The sequence below is a fragment of the Eleutherodactylus coqui genome, chromosome 11 (assembly GCF_035609145.1).
Source record: "Eleutherodactylus coqui strain aEleCoq1 chromosome 11, aEleCoq1.hap1, whole genome shotgun sequence".
Taxonomy (NCBI): domain Eukaryota; kingdom Metazoa; phylum Chordata; class Amphibia; order Anura; family Eleutherodactylidae; genus Eleutherodactylus; species Eleutherodactylus coqui.
In genome coordinates, this window is record NC_089847.1 from 139513656 (window position 1) to 139531865 (window position 18210).

General features: G+C 49.3%; 1 protein-coding gene across 3 annotated transcripts in view; it reads right to left on the reverse strand.

Moving 5' to 3' along the window:
• The window catches only part of TUB (TUB bipartite transcription factor), a 176629-nt gene that overhangs the window by 76245 nt on the left and 82174 nt on the right, over positions 1–18210 (reverse strand). Inside the window, exon 1 of one of the 3 annotated variants that reach the window (XM_066583675.1) lies at positions 16190–16542. The exons of the other annotated variants lie outside the window; for them this stretch is intronic. Within the exon in view, the coding sequence (XP_066439772.1) occupies positions 16190–16227 (38 nt within the window). The 5' untranslated portion in view covers positions 16228–16542. Of the gene's footprint in view, positions 1–16189; positions 16543–18210 lie in introns of those variants that run through there. 3 annotated transcript variants of the gene reach the window in all.

The window sequence follows — 18210 nt, forward strand, 5'->3', positions numbered from 1 at the left end:
CACACTATGGAGCCTCTACTGTAAGAGCGGTCACACTATGGAGCCTCTACTGTAAGAGCGGTCACACTATGGAGCCCCTACTGTAAGAGCGGTCACACTATGGAGCCCCTACTGTAAGAGCGGTCACACTATGGAGCCCCTACTGTAAGAGCGGTCACACTATGGAGCTCTACTGTAAGAGCGGTCACACTATGGAGCCTCTACTGTAAGAGCGGTCACACTATGGAGCTCTACTGTAAGAGCGGTCACACTATGGAGCTCTACTGTAAGAGCGGTCACACTATGGAGCCTCTACTGTAAGAGCGGTCACACTATGGAGCTCTACTGTAAGAGCGGTCACACTATGGAGCCCCTACTGTAAGAGCGGTCACACTATGGAGCCTCTACTGTAAGAGCGGTCACACTATGGAGCTCTACTGTAAGAGCGGTCACACTATGGAGCCTCTACTGTAAGAGCGGTCACACTATGGAGCCCCTACTGTAAGAGCGGTCACACTATGGAGCTCTACTGTAAGAGCGGTCACACTATGGAGCCTCTACTGTAAGAGCGGTCACACTATGGAGCCTCTACTGTAAGAGCGGTCACACTATGGAGCCTCTACTGTAAGAGCGGTCACACTATGGAGCCTCTACTGTAAGAGCGGTCACACTATGGAGCCTCTACTGCAAGAGCGGTCACACTATGGAGCCTCTACTGTAAGAGCGGCCACACTATGGAGCTCTACTGTAAGAGCGGTCACACTATGGAGCCTCTACTGCAAGAGCGGTCACACTATGGAGCTCTACTGTAAGAGCGGTCACACTATGGGGCCTCTACTGTAAGAGCGGTCACACTATGGAGCCTCTACTGCAAGAGCGGTCACACTATGGAGCTCTACTGTAAGAGCGGTCACACTATGGAGCCTCTACTGTAAGAGCGGTCACACTATAGAGCTCTACTGTAAGAGCGGTCACACTATAGAGCTCTACTGTAAGAGCGGTCACACTATGGAGCCTCTACTGTAAGAGCGGTCACACTATGGAGCTCTACTGTAAGAGCGGTCACACTATGGAGCTCTACTGTAAGAACGGTCACACTATAGAGCCTCTACTGTAAGAGCGGTCACACTATGGAGGCTCTACTGTAAGAGCGGTCACACTATGGAGCTCTCTACTGTAAGAGCGGTCACACTATGGAGCCTCTACTGTAAGAGCGGTCACACTATGGAGCCTCTACTGTAAGAGCGGTCACACTATGGAGCCCTACTGTAAGAGCGGTCACACTATGGAGCCTCTACTGTAAGAGCGGTCACACTATGGAGCTCTACTGTAAGAGCGGTCACACTATGGAGCCCTACTGTAAGAGCGGTCACACTATGGAGCCCCTACTGTAAGAGCGGTCACACTATGGAGCCCCTACTGTAAGAGCGGTCACACTATGGAGCCCCTACTGTAAGAGCGGTCACACTATGGAGCCTCTACTGTAAGAGCGGTCACACTATGGAGCCTCTACTGTAAGAGCGGTCACACTATGGAGCTCTCTACTGTAAGAGCGGTCACACTATGGAGCTCTACTGTAAGAGCGGTCACACTATGGAGCCCCTACTGTAAGAGCGGTCACACTATGGAGCCTCTACTGTAAGAGCGGTCACACTATGGAGCTCTACTGTAAGAGCGGTCACACTATGGAGCCTCTACTGTAAGAGCGGTCACACTATGGAGCTCTACTGTAAGAGCGGTCACACTATGGAGCCTCTACTATAAGAGCGGTCACACTATGGAGCCTCTACTGTAAGAGCGGTCACACTATGGAGCTCTACTGTAAGAGCGGTCACACTATGGAGCCCCTACTGTAAGAGCGGTCACACTATGGAGCCTCTACTGTAAGAGCGGTCACACTATGGAGCTCTACTGTAAGAGCGGTCACACTATGGTGTCTCTACTGTAAGAGCGGTCACACTATGGAGCCTCTACTGTAAGAGCGGTCACACTATGGGGCCTCTACTGTAAGAGCGGTCACACTATGGAGCTCTACTGTAAGAGCGGTCACACTATGGAGCCTCTACTGTAAGAGCGGTCACACTATGGAGCTCTACTGTAAGAGCGGTCACACTATGGAGCCTCTACTGTAAGAGCGGTCACACTATGGAGCTCTACTGTAAGAGCGGTCACACTATGGAGCCCCTACTGTAAGAGCGGTCACACTATGGAGCCTCTACTGTAAGAGCGGTCACACTATGGAGCCTCTACTGTAAGAGCGGTCACACTATGGAGCCTCTACTGTAAGAGCGGTCACACTATGGAGCCTCTACTGTAAGAGCGGTCACACTATGGAGCCTCTACTGCAAGAGCGGTCACACTATGGAGCCTCTACTGTACGAGCGGCCACACTATGGAGCTCTACTGTAAGAGCGGTCACACTATGGAGCCTCTACCGTAAGAGCGGTCACACTATGGAGCCTCTACCGTAAGAGCGGTCACACTATAGAGCCTCTACTGTAAGAGCGGTCACACTATGGAGCCTCTACTGTAAGAGCGGTCACACTATGGAGCTCTACTGTAAGAGCGGTCACACTATGGAGCCTCTACTGTAAGAGCGGTCACACTATGGAGCTCTACTGTAAGAGCGGCCACACTATGGAGCCTCTACTGTAAGAGCGGTCACACTATGGAGCCTCTACTGTAAGAGCGGTCACACTATAGAGCCTCTACTGTAAGAGCGTTCACACTATGGAGCCTCTACTGTAAGCGCGGTCACACTATGGAGCCTTTACTGTAAGAGCGGTCACACTATGGAGCTCTACTGTAAGAGCGGTCACACTATGGAGCCTCTACTGTAAGAGCGGTCACACTATGGAGCCCTACTGTAAGAGCGGTCACACTATGGAGCTCTACTGTAAGAGCGGTCACACTATGGAGCCTCTACTGTAAGAGCGGTCACACTATGGAGCCTCTACTGAAAGAGCGGTCACACTATGGAGCTCTACTGTAAGAGCGGTCACACTATGGAGCTCTACTGTAAGAACGGTCACACTATGGAGCCTCTACTGTAAGAGCGGTCACACTATGGAGCCTCTACTGTAAGAGCGGTCACATTATGGAGCTCTACTGTAAGAGCGGTCACACTATGGAGCCTCTACTGTAAGAGCGGTCACACTATGGAGCCTCTACTGTAAGAGCGGTCACACTATGGAACCTCTACTGTAAGAGCGGTCACACTATGGAGCCTCTACTGTAAGAGCGGTCACACTATGGAGCCTCTACTGTAAGAGCGGTCACACTATGGAGCCTCTACTGTAAGAGCGGTCACACTATGGAGCTCTACTGTAAGAGCGGTCACACTATGGAGCCTCTGCTCTAAGAGCCGTCACACTATGGAGCTCTACTGTAAGAGCGGTCACACTATGGAGCTCTACTGTAAGAGCGGTCACACTATGGAGCCTCTACTGTAAGAGCGGTCACACTATGGAGCTCTACTGTAAGAGCGGTCACACTATGGGGCCTCTACTGTAAGAGCGGTCACACTATGGAGCCTCTACTGTAAGCGCGGTCACACTATGGAGCCTTTACTGTAAGAGCGGTCACACTATGGAGCCTCTACTGTAAGAGCGGTCACACTATGGAGCCCTACTGTAAGAGCGGTCACACTATGGAGCTCTACTGTAAGAGCGGTCACACTATGGAGCCTCTACTGTAAGAGCGGTCACACTATGGAGCCTCTACTGAAAGAGCGGTCACACTATGGAGCTCTACTGTAAGAGCGGTCACACTATGGAGCTCTACTGTAAGAACGGTCACACTATGGAGCCTCTACTGTAAGAGCGGTCACACTATGGAGCCTCTACTGTAAGAGCGGTCACACTATGGAGCTCTACTGTAAGAGCGGTCACACTATGGAGCCTCTACTGTAAGAGCGGTCACACTATGGAGCCTCTACTGTAAGAGCGGTCACACTATGGAACCTCTACTGTAAGAGCGGTCACACTATGGAGCCTCTACTGTAAGAGCGGTCACACTATGGAGCCTCTACTGTAAGAGCGGTCACACTATGGAGCCTCTACTGTAAGAGCGGTCACACTATGGAGCCTCTACTGTAAGAGCGGTCACACTATGGAGCTCTACTGTAAGAGCGGTCACACTATGGATCCACTACTGTAAGAGCGGTCACACTATGGAGCCACTACTGTAAGAGCGGTCACACTATGGAGCTCTACTGTAAGAGCGGTCACACTATGGTGCCACTACTGTAAGAGCGGTCACACTGTGGAGCCTCTACTGTAAGAGCGGTCACACTATGGAGCCACTACTGTAAGAGCGGTCACACTATGGAGCCTCTACTGTAAGAGCGGTCACACTATGGAGCTCTACTGTAAGAGCGGTCACACTATGGAGCCTCTACTGTAAGAGCGGTCACACTATGGAGCCTCTACTGTAAGAGCGGTCACACTATGGAGCTCTACTGTAAGAGCGGTCACACTATGGAGCCTCTGCTCTAAGAGCCGTCACACTATGGAGCTCTACTGTAAGAGCAGTCACACTATGGAGCTCTACTGTAAGAGCGGTCACACTATGGAGCTCTACTGTAAGAGCGGTCACACTATGGAGGCTCTACTGTAAGAGCGGTCACACTATGGAGCCTCTACTGTAAGAGCGGTCACACTATGGAGCTCTACTGTAAGAGCGGTCACACTATGGGGCCTCTACTGTAAGAGCGGTCACACTATGGAGCTCTACTGTAAGAGCGGTCACACTATGGAGCTCTACTGTAAGAGCGGTCACACTATGGAGCCCCTACTGTAAGACCGGTCACACTATGGAGCCTCTACTGTAAGAGCGGTCACACTATGGAGCCTCTACTGTAAGAGCGGTCACACTATGAAGCCTCTACTGTAAGAGCGGTCACACTATGGAGCTCTACTGTAAGAGCGGTCACACTATGGAGCTCTACTGTAAGAGCGGTCACACTATGGAGCCTCTACTGTAAGAGCGGTCACACTATGGAGCTCTAGTGTAAGAACGGTCACACTATGGAGCTCTAGTGTAAGAACGGTCACACTATGGAGCTCTACTGTAAGAGCGGTCACACTATGGAGCTCTACTGTAAGAGCGGTCACACTATGGAGCCTCTACTGTAAGAGCGGTCACACTATGGAGCTCTAGTGTAAGAACGGTCACACTATGGAGCCTCTACTGTAAGAGCGGTCACACTATGGAGCCTCTACTGTAAGAGCGGTCACACTATGGAGCTCTACTGTAAGAGCGGTCACACTATGGAGCCTCTACTGTAAGAGCGGTCACACTATGGAGCCTCTACTGTAAGAGCGGTCACACTATGGAGCCTCTACTGTAAGAGCGGTCACACTATGGAGCCTCTACTGTAAGAGCGGTCACACTATGGAGCCTCTACTGTAAGAGCGGTCACACTATGGAGCCCCTACTGTAAGAGTGGTCACACTATGGAGCCTCTACTGTAAGAGCGGTCACACTATGGAGCCCCTACCGTAAGAGCGGTCACACTATGGAGCCCCTACTGTAAGAGCGGTCACACTATGGAGCTCTACTGTAAGAGCGGTCACACTATGGAGCCTCTACTGTAAGAGCGGTCACACTATGGAGCTCTAGTGTAAGAACGGTCACACTATGGAGCCTCTACTGTAAGAGCGGTCACACTATGGAGCCTCTACTGTAAGAGCGGTCACACTATGGAGCCTCTACTGTAAGAGCGGTCACACTATGGAGCCTCTACTGTAAGAGCGGTCACACTATGGAGCCTCTACTGTAAGAGCGGTCACACTATGGAGCCCTACTGTAAGAGCGGTCACACTATGGAGCCCCTACTGTAAGAGCGGTCACACTATGGAGCTCTACTGTAAGAGCGGTCACACTATGGAGCCTCTACTGTAAGAGCGGTCACACTATGGAGCCTCTACTGTAAGAGCGGTCACACTATGGAGCCTCTACTGTAAGAGCGCTCACACTATGGAGCCCCTACTGTAAGAGCGGTCACACTATGGAGCCCCTACTGTAAGAGCGGTCACACTATGGAGCCCCTACTGTAAGAGCGGTCACACTATGGAGCCTCTACTGTAAGAGCGGTCACACTATGGAGCCTCTACTGTAAGAGCGGTCACACTATGGAGCCTCTACTGTAAGAGCGGTCACACTATGGAGCTCTACTGTAAGAGCGGTCACACTATGGAGCCTCTACTGTAAGAGCGGTCACACTATGGAGCCTCTACTGTAAGAGCGGTCACACTATGGAGCCTCTACTGTAAGAGCGGTCACACTATGGAGCCTCTACTGTAAGAGCGGTCACACTATGGAGCCTCTACTGTAAGAGCGGTCACACTATGGAGCCCCTACTGTAAGAGCGGTCACACTATGGAGCTCTACTGTAAGAGCGGTCACACTATGGAGCCTCTACTGTAAGAGCGGTCACACTATGGAGCCCTACTGTAAGAGCGGTCACACTATGGAGCCTCTACTGTAAGAGCGGTCACACTATGGAGCTCTACTGTAAGAGCGGTCACACTATGGAGCCCTACAGTAAGAGCGGTCACACTATGGAGCCTCTACTGTAAGAGCGGTCACACTATGGAGCCTCTACTGTAAGAGCAGTCACACTATAGAGCCTCTGCTGTAAGAGCGGTCACACTATGGAGCCTCTACTGTAAGAGCGGTCACACTATGGAGCCCTACTGTAAGAGCGGTCACACTATGGAGCCTCTACTGTAAGAGCGGTCACACTATGGAGCCTCTACTGTAAGCGCGGTCACACTATGGAGCCTTTACTGTAAGAGCGGTCACACTATGGAGCCCCTACTGTAAGAGCGGTCACACTATGGAGCCCCTACTGTAAGAGCGGTCACACTATGGAGCCTCTACTGTAAGAGCAGTCACACTATGGAGCTCTACTGTAAGAGCGGTCACACTATGGAGCTCTACTGTAAGAGCGGTCACACTATGGAGCCTCTACTGTAAGAGCGGTCACACTATGGAGCCTCTACTGTAAGAGCGGTCACACTATGGAGCCTCTACTGTAAGAGCGGTCACACTATGGAGCCTCTACTATAAGAGCGGTCACACTATGGAGCTCTACTGTAAGAGCGGTCACACTATGGAGCTCTACTGTAAGAGCGGTCACACTATGGAGCCTCTACTGTAAGAGCGGTCACACTATGGAGCCTCTACTGTAAGAGCGGTCACACTATGGAGCCTCTACTGTTAGAGCGGTCACACTATGGAGCCTCTACTATAAGAGCGGTCACACTATGGAGCCTCTACTGTAAGAGCAGTCACACTATGGAGCTCTACTGTAAGAGCGGTCACACTATGGAGCTCTACTGTAAGAGCGGTCACACTATGGAGCTCTACTGTAAGAGCGGTCACACTATGGAGCTCTACTGTAAGAGCGGTCACACTATGGAGCCTCTACTGTAAGAGCGGTCACACTATGGAGCCTCTACTGTAAGAGCGGTCACACTATGGAGCCTCTACTGTAAGCGCGGTCACACTATGGAGCTCTACTGTAAGAGCGGTCACACTATGGAGCTCTACTGTAAGAGCGGTCACACTATGGAGCCTCTACTGTAAGAGCGGTCACACTATGGAGCTCTACTGTAAGCGCGGTCACACTATGGAGCCTCTACTATAAGAGCGGTCACACTATGGAGCCTCTACTGTAAGAGCGGTCACACTATGGAGCCTCTACTGTAAGAGCGGTCACACTATGGAGCTCTACTGTAAGAGCGGTCACACTATGGAGCCTCTACTGTAAGAGCGGTCACACTATGGAGCCTCTACTGTAAGAGCGGTCACACTATGGAGCCTCTACTGTAAGAGCGGTCACACTATGGAGCCTCTACTGTAAGAGCGGTCACACTATGGAGCCTCTACTGTAAGAGCGGTCACACTATGGAGCCTCTATTGTAAGAGCGGTCACACTATGGAGCTCTCTACTGTAAGAGCGGTCACACTATGGAGCCTCTAGTGTAAGAGCGGTCACACTATGGAGCCTCTACTGTAAGAGCGGTCACACTATGGAGCTCTACTGTAAGAGCGGTCACACTATGGAGCCTCTACTGTAAGAGCGGTCACACTATGGAGCTCCCTACTGTAAGAGCGGTCACACTATGGAGCCCCTACTGTAAGAGCGGTCACACTATGGAGCCTCTACTGTAAGAGCGGTCACACTATGGAGCCTCTACTGTAAGAGCGGTCACACTATGGAGCCTCTACTGTAAGAGCGGTCACACTATGGAGCTCCCTACTGTAAGAGCGGTCACACTATGGAGCCTCTACTGTAAGAGCGGTCACACTATGGAGCCTCTACTGTAAGAGCGGTCACACTATGGAGCCTCTACTGTAAGAGCGGTCACACTATGGAGCCTCTACTGTAAGAGCGGTCACACTATGGAGCCTCTACTGTAAGAGCGGTCACACTATGGAGCCTCTATTGTAAGAGCGGTCACACTATGGAGCTCTCTACTGTAAGAGCGGTCACACTATGGAGCCTCTAGTGTAAGAGCGGTCACACTATGGAGCCTCTACTGTAAGAGCGGTCACACTATGGAGCCTCTATTGTAAGAGCGGTCACACTATGGAGCCTCTACTGTAAGAGCGGTCACACTATGGAGCCTCTATTGTAAGAGCGGTCACACTATGGAGCTCTCTACTGTAAGAGCGGTCACACTATGGAGCCTCTAGTGTAAGAGCGGTCACACTATGGAGCCTCTACTGTAAGAGCGGTCACACTATGGAGCTCTACTGTAAGAGCGGTCACACTATGGAGCCTCTACTGTAAGAGCGGTCACACTATGGAGCTCCCTACTGTAAGAGCGGTCACACTATGGAGCCCCTACTGTAAGAGCGGTCACACTATGGAGCTCTACTGTAAGAGCGGTCACACTATGGTGCTTCTACTGTAAGAGCGGTCACACTATAGAGCTCTACTGTAAGAACGGTCACACTATGGAGCCTCTACTGTAAGAGCGGTCACACTATGGAGCCCCTACTGTAAGAGCGGTCACACTATGGAGCCTCTACTGTAAGCGCGGTCACACTATGGAGCTCTACTGTAAGAGCGGTCACACTATGGAGCCTCTACTGTAAGAGCGGTCACACTATGGAGCCTCTACTGTAAGAGCGGTCACACTATGGAGCCTCTACTGTAAGAGCGGTCACACTATGGAGCCCCTACTGTAAGAGCGGTCACACTATGGAGCCTCTACTGTAAGAGCGGTCACACTATGGAGCTCTACAGTAAGAGCGGTCACACTATGGAGCTCTACAGTAAGAGCGGTCACACTATGGAGCCTCTACTGTAAGAGCGGTCACACTATGGAGCCTCTACTGTAAGAGCGGTCACACTATGGAGCCCCTACTGTAAGAGCGGTCACACTATGGAGCCTCTACTGTAAGAGCGGTCACACTATGGAGCCTCTACAGTAAGAGCGGTCACACTATGGAGCTCTACTGTAAGAGCGGTCACACTATGGAGCCTCTACTGTAAGAGCGGTCACACTATGGAGCCTCTACTGTAAGAGCGGTCACACTATGGAGCTCTACAGTAAGAGCGGTCACACTATGGAGCTCTACAGTAAGAGCGGTCACACTATGGAGCTCTCTACTGTAAGAGCGGTCACACTATAGAGCTCTACTGTAAGAGCGGTCACACTATGGAGCCTCTACTGTAAGAGCGGTCACACTATGGAGCCTCTACTGTAAGCGCGGTCACACTGTTTCATTTCTGCTTCTATCTTGTGGATATATTGATTGTTGTAAGTATTTGCCCCCCTGTCCTGTTTTCCGTTCTCCCACCATTGTGTGCCTCTCCTTTTCTGGCTGTGATCTATGTTTCTGCTGGAGAGCTCCGTAGTTCCGGGCTCTGGAGTGCAGAGAACTGGTTAATTACGCGCTCACTGAGCTGCTCACGATTTTCACATTTTGAGAAAGTTCTATTGTGCGGCAGAGATTGAGTGGCGCTTTATGCCCACACAACAACATCGTTCCGTCAGCATCGCGCCCGCTACAGCAATGAGATCTGTCAGATATGCAGAGCAAAGATGTTTGCTGCAAGATTACATCTTACCTGATAGCTTAAAATGTGCTGCGGAGGCCGAGGGCCTGGCGCTAATGGTCAGCACACCAACTACCCATCTTGTCATCCTCACCGTATAATGCTGCCATACACCATCCCTGCACCACCCGACCGCAGCGAGTACGCCAACACAAATACTAGCTGCAGACTGTGCTGCAAGGAGCGGGCCACGGCCTAGGAGACAGCGGGCTAGAGTTTGGGCCTTCTCACCATGGCTGTACCGTTTCCCACCTGGAGGGTGACCGGTGACACATCCAAGGGGCCGAGGGCAGGCTATTAAAACAGGGAAACCCAATGATGGATTAGCTTAGTCCTTTTGGTCACGTGTGACGCCAGTGTTCCATCCTCTGCAGTGAATCCAGTTGAGGTTGGAAATAAAACAGACCCCACACGGGGATTTAACTTTCCAAGCCAAACCGGGAACGGTTGGTGAGGCTCATTTACTTGCAATAACTTGAAAATACACGCCAGCAGGAAAACAAGAGTGCAAACATCAAAGTGGTGTGACAGGGAGGACCCACGGGAGGACAGCACAAACCACAGTCCGGTTATCTGTGGGTCCTGATCCCGGCAACACGCTCTCTTCTCTCAACTCTCTACCAGTCAACACTCACATTTGGAAAAGAGGGGAGCGCTGCATGGCGGCTCCTCATTCTCTTGCTCTCTGCTCCGTGTCCAAGGGCGACACCGGCATCTCCTGGGTGAAGTCGCCCCAGGGTAGACTTTGGTTATCTCTCAGCCTCCTCCATTCTGAGCCACACAGGGCTGAAGGTGCTTGTGTGACTCCCTGCGGACCTCTCCACCTCCACTGTCTTGGAGGTCCAGACCAGAACTCTCTCTCTCAGCTCCTTGCAGTCACATACATATCGCATGGTCAGGTGACCACCAACTCACAACAAAAAACGATACATTTCCAGACAGACATCTCACCTACCAGACAGACTCTTTTAGTGCTGCACTTATGCAATACACATCAATCATGCAACACAGAAGACACTGAGATTACATAGACAAATGCATGCATACTGTAATGGAGGGGCCCCGTTGTTCTGGGCCACTACAGTGCCACAAGTAACAAGTATCCACTTTCCAGAATGCAACTCACCAGAAGAGGTGCAAATACTGTACATGCAGGGAATGTTGGACGGTTTCAGCTCTGAAGCTGCAGAATAGTGAGTGCAGCTCTGGAGTATAACACAGATATAACTCAGGGTCAGTACAGGATAAGTAATGTATGTACACAGTGACTCCACAAGCAGAATAGTGAGTGCAGCTCTGGGGTATAATGCAGGATGTAACTCAGGATCAGTACAGGATAAGTAATGTATATACACAGTGACTCCACCAGCAGAATAGTGAGTGCAGCTCTGGGGTATAATATAGGATGTAACTCAGGATCAGTACAGGATAAGTAATGTATGTACACAGTGACTCCACCAGCAGAATAGTGAGTGCAGCTCTGGGGTATAATGCAGGATGTAACTCAGGGTCAGTACAGGATAAGTAATGTATGTACACAGTGACTCCACCAGCAGAATAGTGAGCGCAGCTCTGCAGTATAATATAGGATGTAACTCAGGATCAGTACAGGATAAGTAATGTATGTACACAGTGACTCCACCAGCAGAATAGTGAGTGCAGCTCTGGAGTATAATACAGGATGTAACTCAGGATCAGTACAGGATAAGTAATGTATGTACACTGACTCCACCACCAGCAGAATAGTGAGTGCAGCTCTGGAGTATAATACAGGATGTAACTCAGGATCAGTACAGGATAAGTAATGTATGTACACAGTGACTCCACCAGCAGAATAGTGAGTGCAGCTCTGGGGTATAATACAGGATGTAACTCAGGAGCAGTACAGGATAAGTAATGTATGTACACAGTGACTCCACCAGCAGAATAGTGAGTGCAGCTCTGGAGTATAATACAGGATGTAACTCAGGAGCAGTACAGGATAAGTAATGTATGTACACAGTGACTCCACCAGCAGAATAGTGAGTGCAGCTCTGGAGTATAATGCAGGATGTAACTCAGGAGCAGTACAGGATAAGTAATGTATGTACACAGTGACTCCACCATCAGAATAGTGAGTGCAGCTCTGGAGTATAATACAGGATGTAACTCAGGAGCAGTACAGGATAAGTAATGTATGTACACAGTGACTCCACCAGCAGAATAGTGAGTGCAGCTCTGGAGTATAATGCAGGATGTAACTCAGGAGCAGTACAGGATAAGTAATGTATGTACACAGTGACTCCACCAGCAGAATAGTGAGTGCAGCTCTGAAGCATAATATAGGTCAGGTCTCTACTATTTCTAAAAATTCAGTTTTTAAAATGCATGAGATCTGTTGCATTGCTTTATAATAATGACTTGCTCTATGTATCTTGAGACGTAAGGAAAGTAGTACTGTGCAGTCTGTATATGCATACACAGGGGAAGTGGCACTGTGCCTAGCATATATTCTGTATATATAGCACCAGTACAGAAGTTTTACTTTGTGTTGTCTTTAGGACTTTACACAATGAAGAACACAATTAGTTGTTAATTACACACACGGAATCCTTGGAAGATCCCAAGTAGATCTGTACTGACTGGTCTCCAGACATGTAAGGGTTAAGCTCTTGGCAGGGTGTCATTATTCGAGGGCGCCATCTTCCTATCGGTACCTAAGTTAATTCTCAATCCTATTACTGAATTTAATAAAGATTCGCCCTTCCCAGCTAAGTGAATGTTGTCGGTGACGGTGACACATTAAACCTCACAGATGGCATTTATATGCCCCTCATATACTTAATGGCGACCTGCGCCCTTTAATTGCAGCAATTACTGACTGAGCTGAATCGTAACGTTTATTGTATCCTAAACTATCAATTGTGACACCATAATCCCAAGAAACCGGCACATGAAAGGGTTAATGGAGGTGATTCCCGCTGCTGAGATTCCTTAGCACCTACAGAATCTATATAAAAATGTGTGCATCACCTTGGAAACCACATTAAGATGCTTCCCAAGGAAGTGAAGGCATATTTCAGCGTTGGGAGCAAATCCGTCAACTCTTAAAACAAGACCCTGCAGTTCATAATCAGCGCCTATCACCCCACTATCATCACCAGAGCCGACATCCACAGGCGGGATACCAGAGGGTTTACCTCCTTACACAACCAAGTAACGCTATGTGTGGGAACAGCCATGGGGGCCAACACAGCCCCTCAAATCAGACCCCACACCCAAGGAGACCCCCGATGTTAAGATAGGGTAGTAGGACAAGTCTGGTCATAGTTATGATGGCTGGGACATTCCCTCGATGTTCTGATCAGGGGGGTCCTGGTACTTGTCAGCATCACCTCACTAGTGAAATCGATGGGTTCTCTCTATTGCAGGTTTCTATTGATTTTAATGAAGATCTGGAGGCATATTTGTGGCCTCTGTAATACATGAGACCCCTTTGTGTTGGCATTGATGGGGTCCTAGAAGCACGGCCAACTAATTTTCATCCATTTGTACTATTTTTAGTCATTCTTGAAGTTGACCATTGATGACTAAGTTGTGGTTTGATCAGGCGGGAGGTGTTATAATCATTTGTCCTCAACTTCTACTATTGCTTGTTGATGATCACTTGATCCTGGAGTTGCCAACTGAGGAAAAGCAGGCAAGTGAAGGGGAGTAGCTTCTAGGTGAGTTTTCACCTGTACAGCAGGTAGCGGCAGCATAATGCCCAGGTGTGCAAAACTGAGGGCCGTATTGTCAACTTATAGCACTCCCTGCAGTCGCAGCAAAATGTAAAAGAGTATTCTCATGTGAGACATTTAGGCGGTATGGACAGTATAGAGCCTAAGGGTCTGATGAAGGGGCTTTCACGTCTAGGTTTATAGTCCACAAGTCCCGCAGCACTCAGTCAGCACGCAGTTTCCAGCAGAGGTGTGTTTTAATATCATGCAGAGCCACATCCAGGGATCATGGACCTCCAATCCCCTCCAACATCCACACAACAGCAAAAAGTGGCAGCATCAGCCGGGTTCAAATCAAGTAACAAATCTTTATTGCTCCATGTTAAAAACAGGCAGCCTGAGAAAGACTATAGCGGTCGAAACGTTGCCTGTTTTTAACATAGAGCAATAAAGATTTGTTACTTTATTTAAACACGGCGGATGCTGCCACTTTTTGCTATTGTGGGGGCTTTCACTTCTGGGACGTTCATGGGTATTATGGGGCCTCACATAATGGAACGCAGGCTACATGTGACACCCATCATTGAGCACCCCGCTCTAGATGCCAGAGGATGTTGTGTGAATGAGAAAGCCGGCAAACGTCCTTCTAATATCTATGAGTGGCTCATTTCCTGGAACACGTTTCAGTAGTCACTTAATCATGTTAGGGTATGTTCACACCAACCCTAACAGTATCCAAAACTCTAAACCCCTACCCTAACGCTAATAGTAACCCCAGCCCTAATAATAACCTAACCATAACTTCAACTCTAAAACTAACCCAAACTAGAACACTAACCCAAACACTAACAGTAGCCCAAACACTAACAGGGACCCTAACCCAAACACTAATAGTAACCCAAACACTAACAGTGACCCTAACCCAAACACTAACAGTAGCCCAAACTGTAAACCCCTACCCTAACGCTAATAGTAACCCCAGCCCTAATAATAACCTAACCATAACTCTAACTCTAAAACTAACCCAAACTAGAACACTAACCCAAACACTAACAGTGACCCTAACCCAAACACTAACAGTAGCCCAAACACTAACAGTAGCCCAAACACTAACAGTAGCCCAAACACTAACAGTAGCCCAAACACTAACAGTGACCCTAACCCAAACACTAACAGTGACCCAAACACTAACAGTGACCCTAACCCAAACACTAATAGTAACCCAAACACTAACAGTGACCCTAACCCAAACACTAACAGTGACCCAAACACTAACAGTGACCCTAACCCAAACACTAATAGTAACCCAAACACTAACAGTGACCCTAACCCAAACACTAACAGTGACCCAAACACTAACAGTGACCCAAACAAACACTAACAGTGACCCTAACACTAAGTGACCCACACAAACACTAACAGTGACCCAAACACTAGCAGTGACCCAAACACTAGCAGTGACCCAAACAAACACTAACAGTGACCCTAACACTAAGTGACCCACACAAACACTAGCAGTGACCCAAACACTAGCAGTGACCCTAACCCAAACACTAACAGTGACCCTAACCCAAACACTAACAGTGACCCTAACCCAAACACTAACAGTGACCCTAACCCAAACACTAACAGTGACCCTAACCCAAACACTAACAGTGACCCTAACCCAAACACTAACAGTGACCCTAACCCAAACACTAGCAGTGACCCAAACACTAACAGTGACCCTAACCCAAACACTAGCAGTGACCCAAACACTAACAGTGACCCAAACACTAGCAGTGACCCAAACAAACACTAACAGTAATTCTAACACTACCAGGGACCCTAACACTAACAGTAACACTAACAGTAACCCTAACATTAACAGTAACACTAACAGTGACCCTAACACTAACAGTAACACTAACAGTTACCCTAACACTAACAGTGACCCTAACACTAACAGTAACACTAACAGTTACCCTAACACTAACAGTGACCCTAACACTAATCCCAGCCCTAATAGTAACTCCAACCCTAGCACTAACCCCAACCCCTGGAAGATCACAAGGGACTGACTGTAGCGCTCACCGAGCCCTAGCACTAACCACAACACTAAAAATGACCCCTGTTACTGTCAATCAGTCTACTAGAGCCGACATGTGTATAACTCAACGCTTAAAGCCAAATATATGAAGCAATCACAATGTAAGAAGAATATTCCTGCTAAGAAGGAAGAAACATTTCCTGCCACATTGTAACATAACATTCATAATGTATCCATCACCATCATCACCGCCATGTGCTGCCAGGACAACATGCTTATGTAAATCTGCATAGGACTGAAATGGTTAATTGGTTGGACTGCCATCTACCATGAATGGTTCCCAGGATGCACTGGACATGACTGGCAGCCGCTGTCCGTGCTGGGAGGTAAGAGGAGGACGGTTACCTGTAAGGAATCCAGTCAGACTGGTACTTAGAAGTCATTGCTCCTCACAGTCAAGGGCCTGACGACCCCATGCAGCCCCCGGCCATGTAGCCAGCAGCATCCTCTAGAGCGGGAGGCAGGTGAGCAGCGGCGCAGGAGGAGCAGCGTACAGTGCAGCCTCTATCCCAGCAACACCCTCATCTTGTCTCCAGCAATAAAACACGGAGAGACTAATGCATCCTCCACCGGGGCCGGAAAATTGGCACTAAAGTCGACTCCTGTCGCCGCTGCGGCCCCCCTGAAGCAGCTCAGCTTTGTCCTGCTGCAGCATGATGCTCAGACCCCTTCACCTGTACAGCAGGCAGCAGCAGCATCCAGTGTGTTCATTTAATGAGCAATTCCACACAGCAGCGAGACAACCCCCAGTGATGTCATCTGCCAGTCACCAGCGGGCTGCAAAACCTGAGATGGAGCCGAGCCGTGCCAGCCTGATGGATGAGCAGCGGGCTTCATGCATCCGTCACTTCATGCTTACAGAAAACCCAGAAAGATGCAAAAGTATTCGCCCCCCATCCCAAATGTCCTTTATGATTCTCTATGGGTAACACTGAATGCACTCGGTCACAGGACATTATATGTTGCTGCAGAACCCACAGACCCTTCAGCTTCAGCATGAGGACAGCAGGACGGGCATTTGGCATACACATTTTGCAGAATTCATAAATTCTATAATTACGTCCAGTTACATAGATCATAAGGCTGCAGCGCCCCCACATGCATGACTGTCCTATGACGGCGTTACTGGTCTATATTGGATATACAGCAAATAATAATAATAACCTTTATTTGTATGGCGCCAACTTATTCCGCAGCGCTTTCAGGCATGGATAAATGCAAACAATACAACAATTACAATGTGAGATACATTGGGTTAGACACAAATGGGTTGGGGGAGGTACAGGAGGTGCAGGGGGTGGGGAACACAGGCAATAGGAAATTTTATGTACAGATCATTTATCAGAAGGCAAACAGGGTGGGGCACCATAGGGAGGGGCGAGGGACTAGGTCAGGAGATTTGGTATGCTTCCCTGAAGAGGTGCGTTTTTAAGACACGTCTGAAATTTCGTGCATCGGGAATTGTCCGGATGCCTTGGGGTAGAGCGTTCCAGAGGATGGGTGCTGCTCTAGTGAAGTCCTGGAGGCGAGCATGAGAGGTTCGTATTACAGGGGTGTTTAGTCTGAGGGTGTTAGCCGATCGGAGTGAGCGGGCTGGGTGGTATACTGACAGTAGGGTGGCGATGTATGGTGGCGCAGCGCCATGCAGAGCTTTGTGAGTGAGGTAGAGGAGTTTACATTTAGTTCTGCAGTGGATGGGCAGCCAATGCAGCGACTGGCATAATGCAGAGGCGTCTGAATAACGACTGGATAGAAAAATGAGCCTAGCTGCTGCATTTAGTATGGATTGGAGTGGAGCGAGTCTAGTGCGGGGGAGGCCAATGAGTAGCGAGTTGCAGTAGTCAAGCCAGGAGTGGATGAGGGCAACCACGAGCGTCTTTAGCGTGTCCGTGGTTAGGAACGGACGTATTTTAGCAATATTTCTGAGGTGCATGTGGCATGTTTGGGCCAGAGATTGGATATGGGGGGTAAAGGAGAGGTCAGAGTCCAGTGTGACCCCAAGGCATCGGGCATGCCGTCTGGGGGTTATGATGGTGCCAGACACTGGAATGGAGATGTTGAGGGGAGGTCGGTTAGAAGGTGGAAAGACAAGGAGGTCAGTTTTAGAGAGGTTTAGTTTGAGAAAAAGGGAGGACATAGTGTTAGAGACAGCAGACAGAGAGTCGGTGATATTTTGGAGGAATGGTCCAGAGATCTCACGAGAGGAGGTGTATAGTTGGGTGTCATCAGCGTAGAGATGGTATTGGAGGCCAAATCTGTGGATGGTTTGTCCAATTGGGGCAGTATAGATTGAGAAAAGAAGGGGACCAAGGACCGAGTCCTGGGGTACCCCGACAGCGAGAGGAAGTGGAGCAGAGATAGAACCA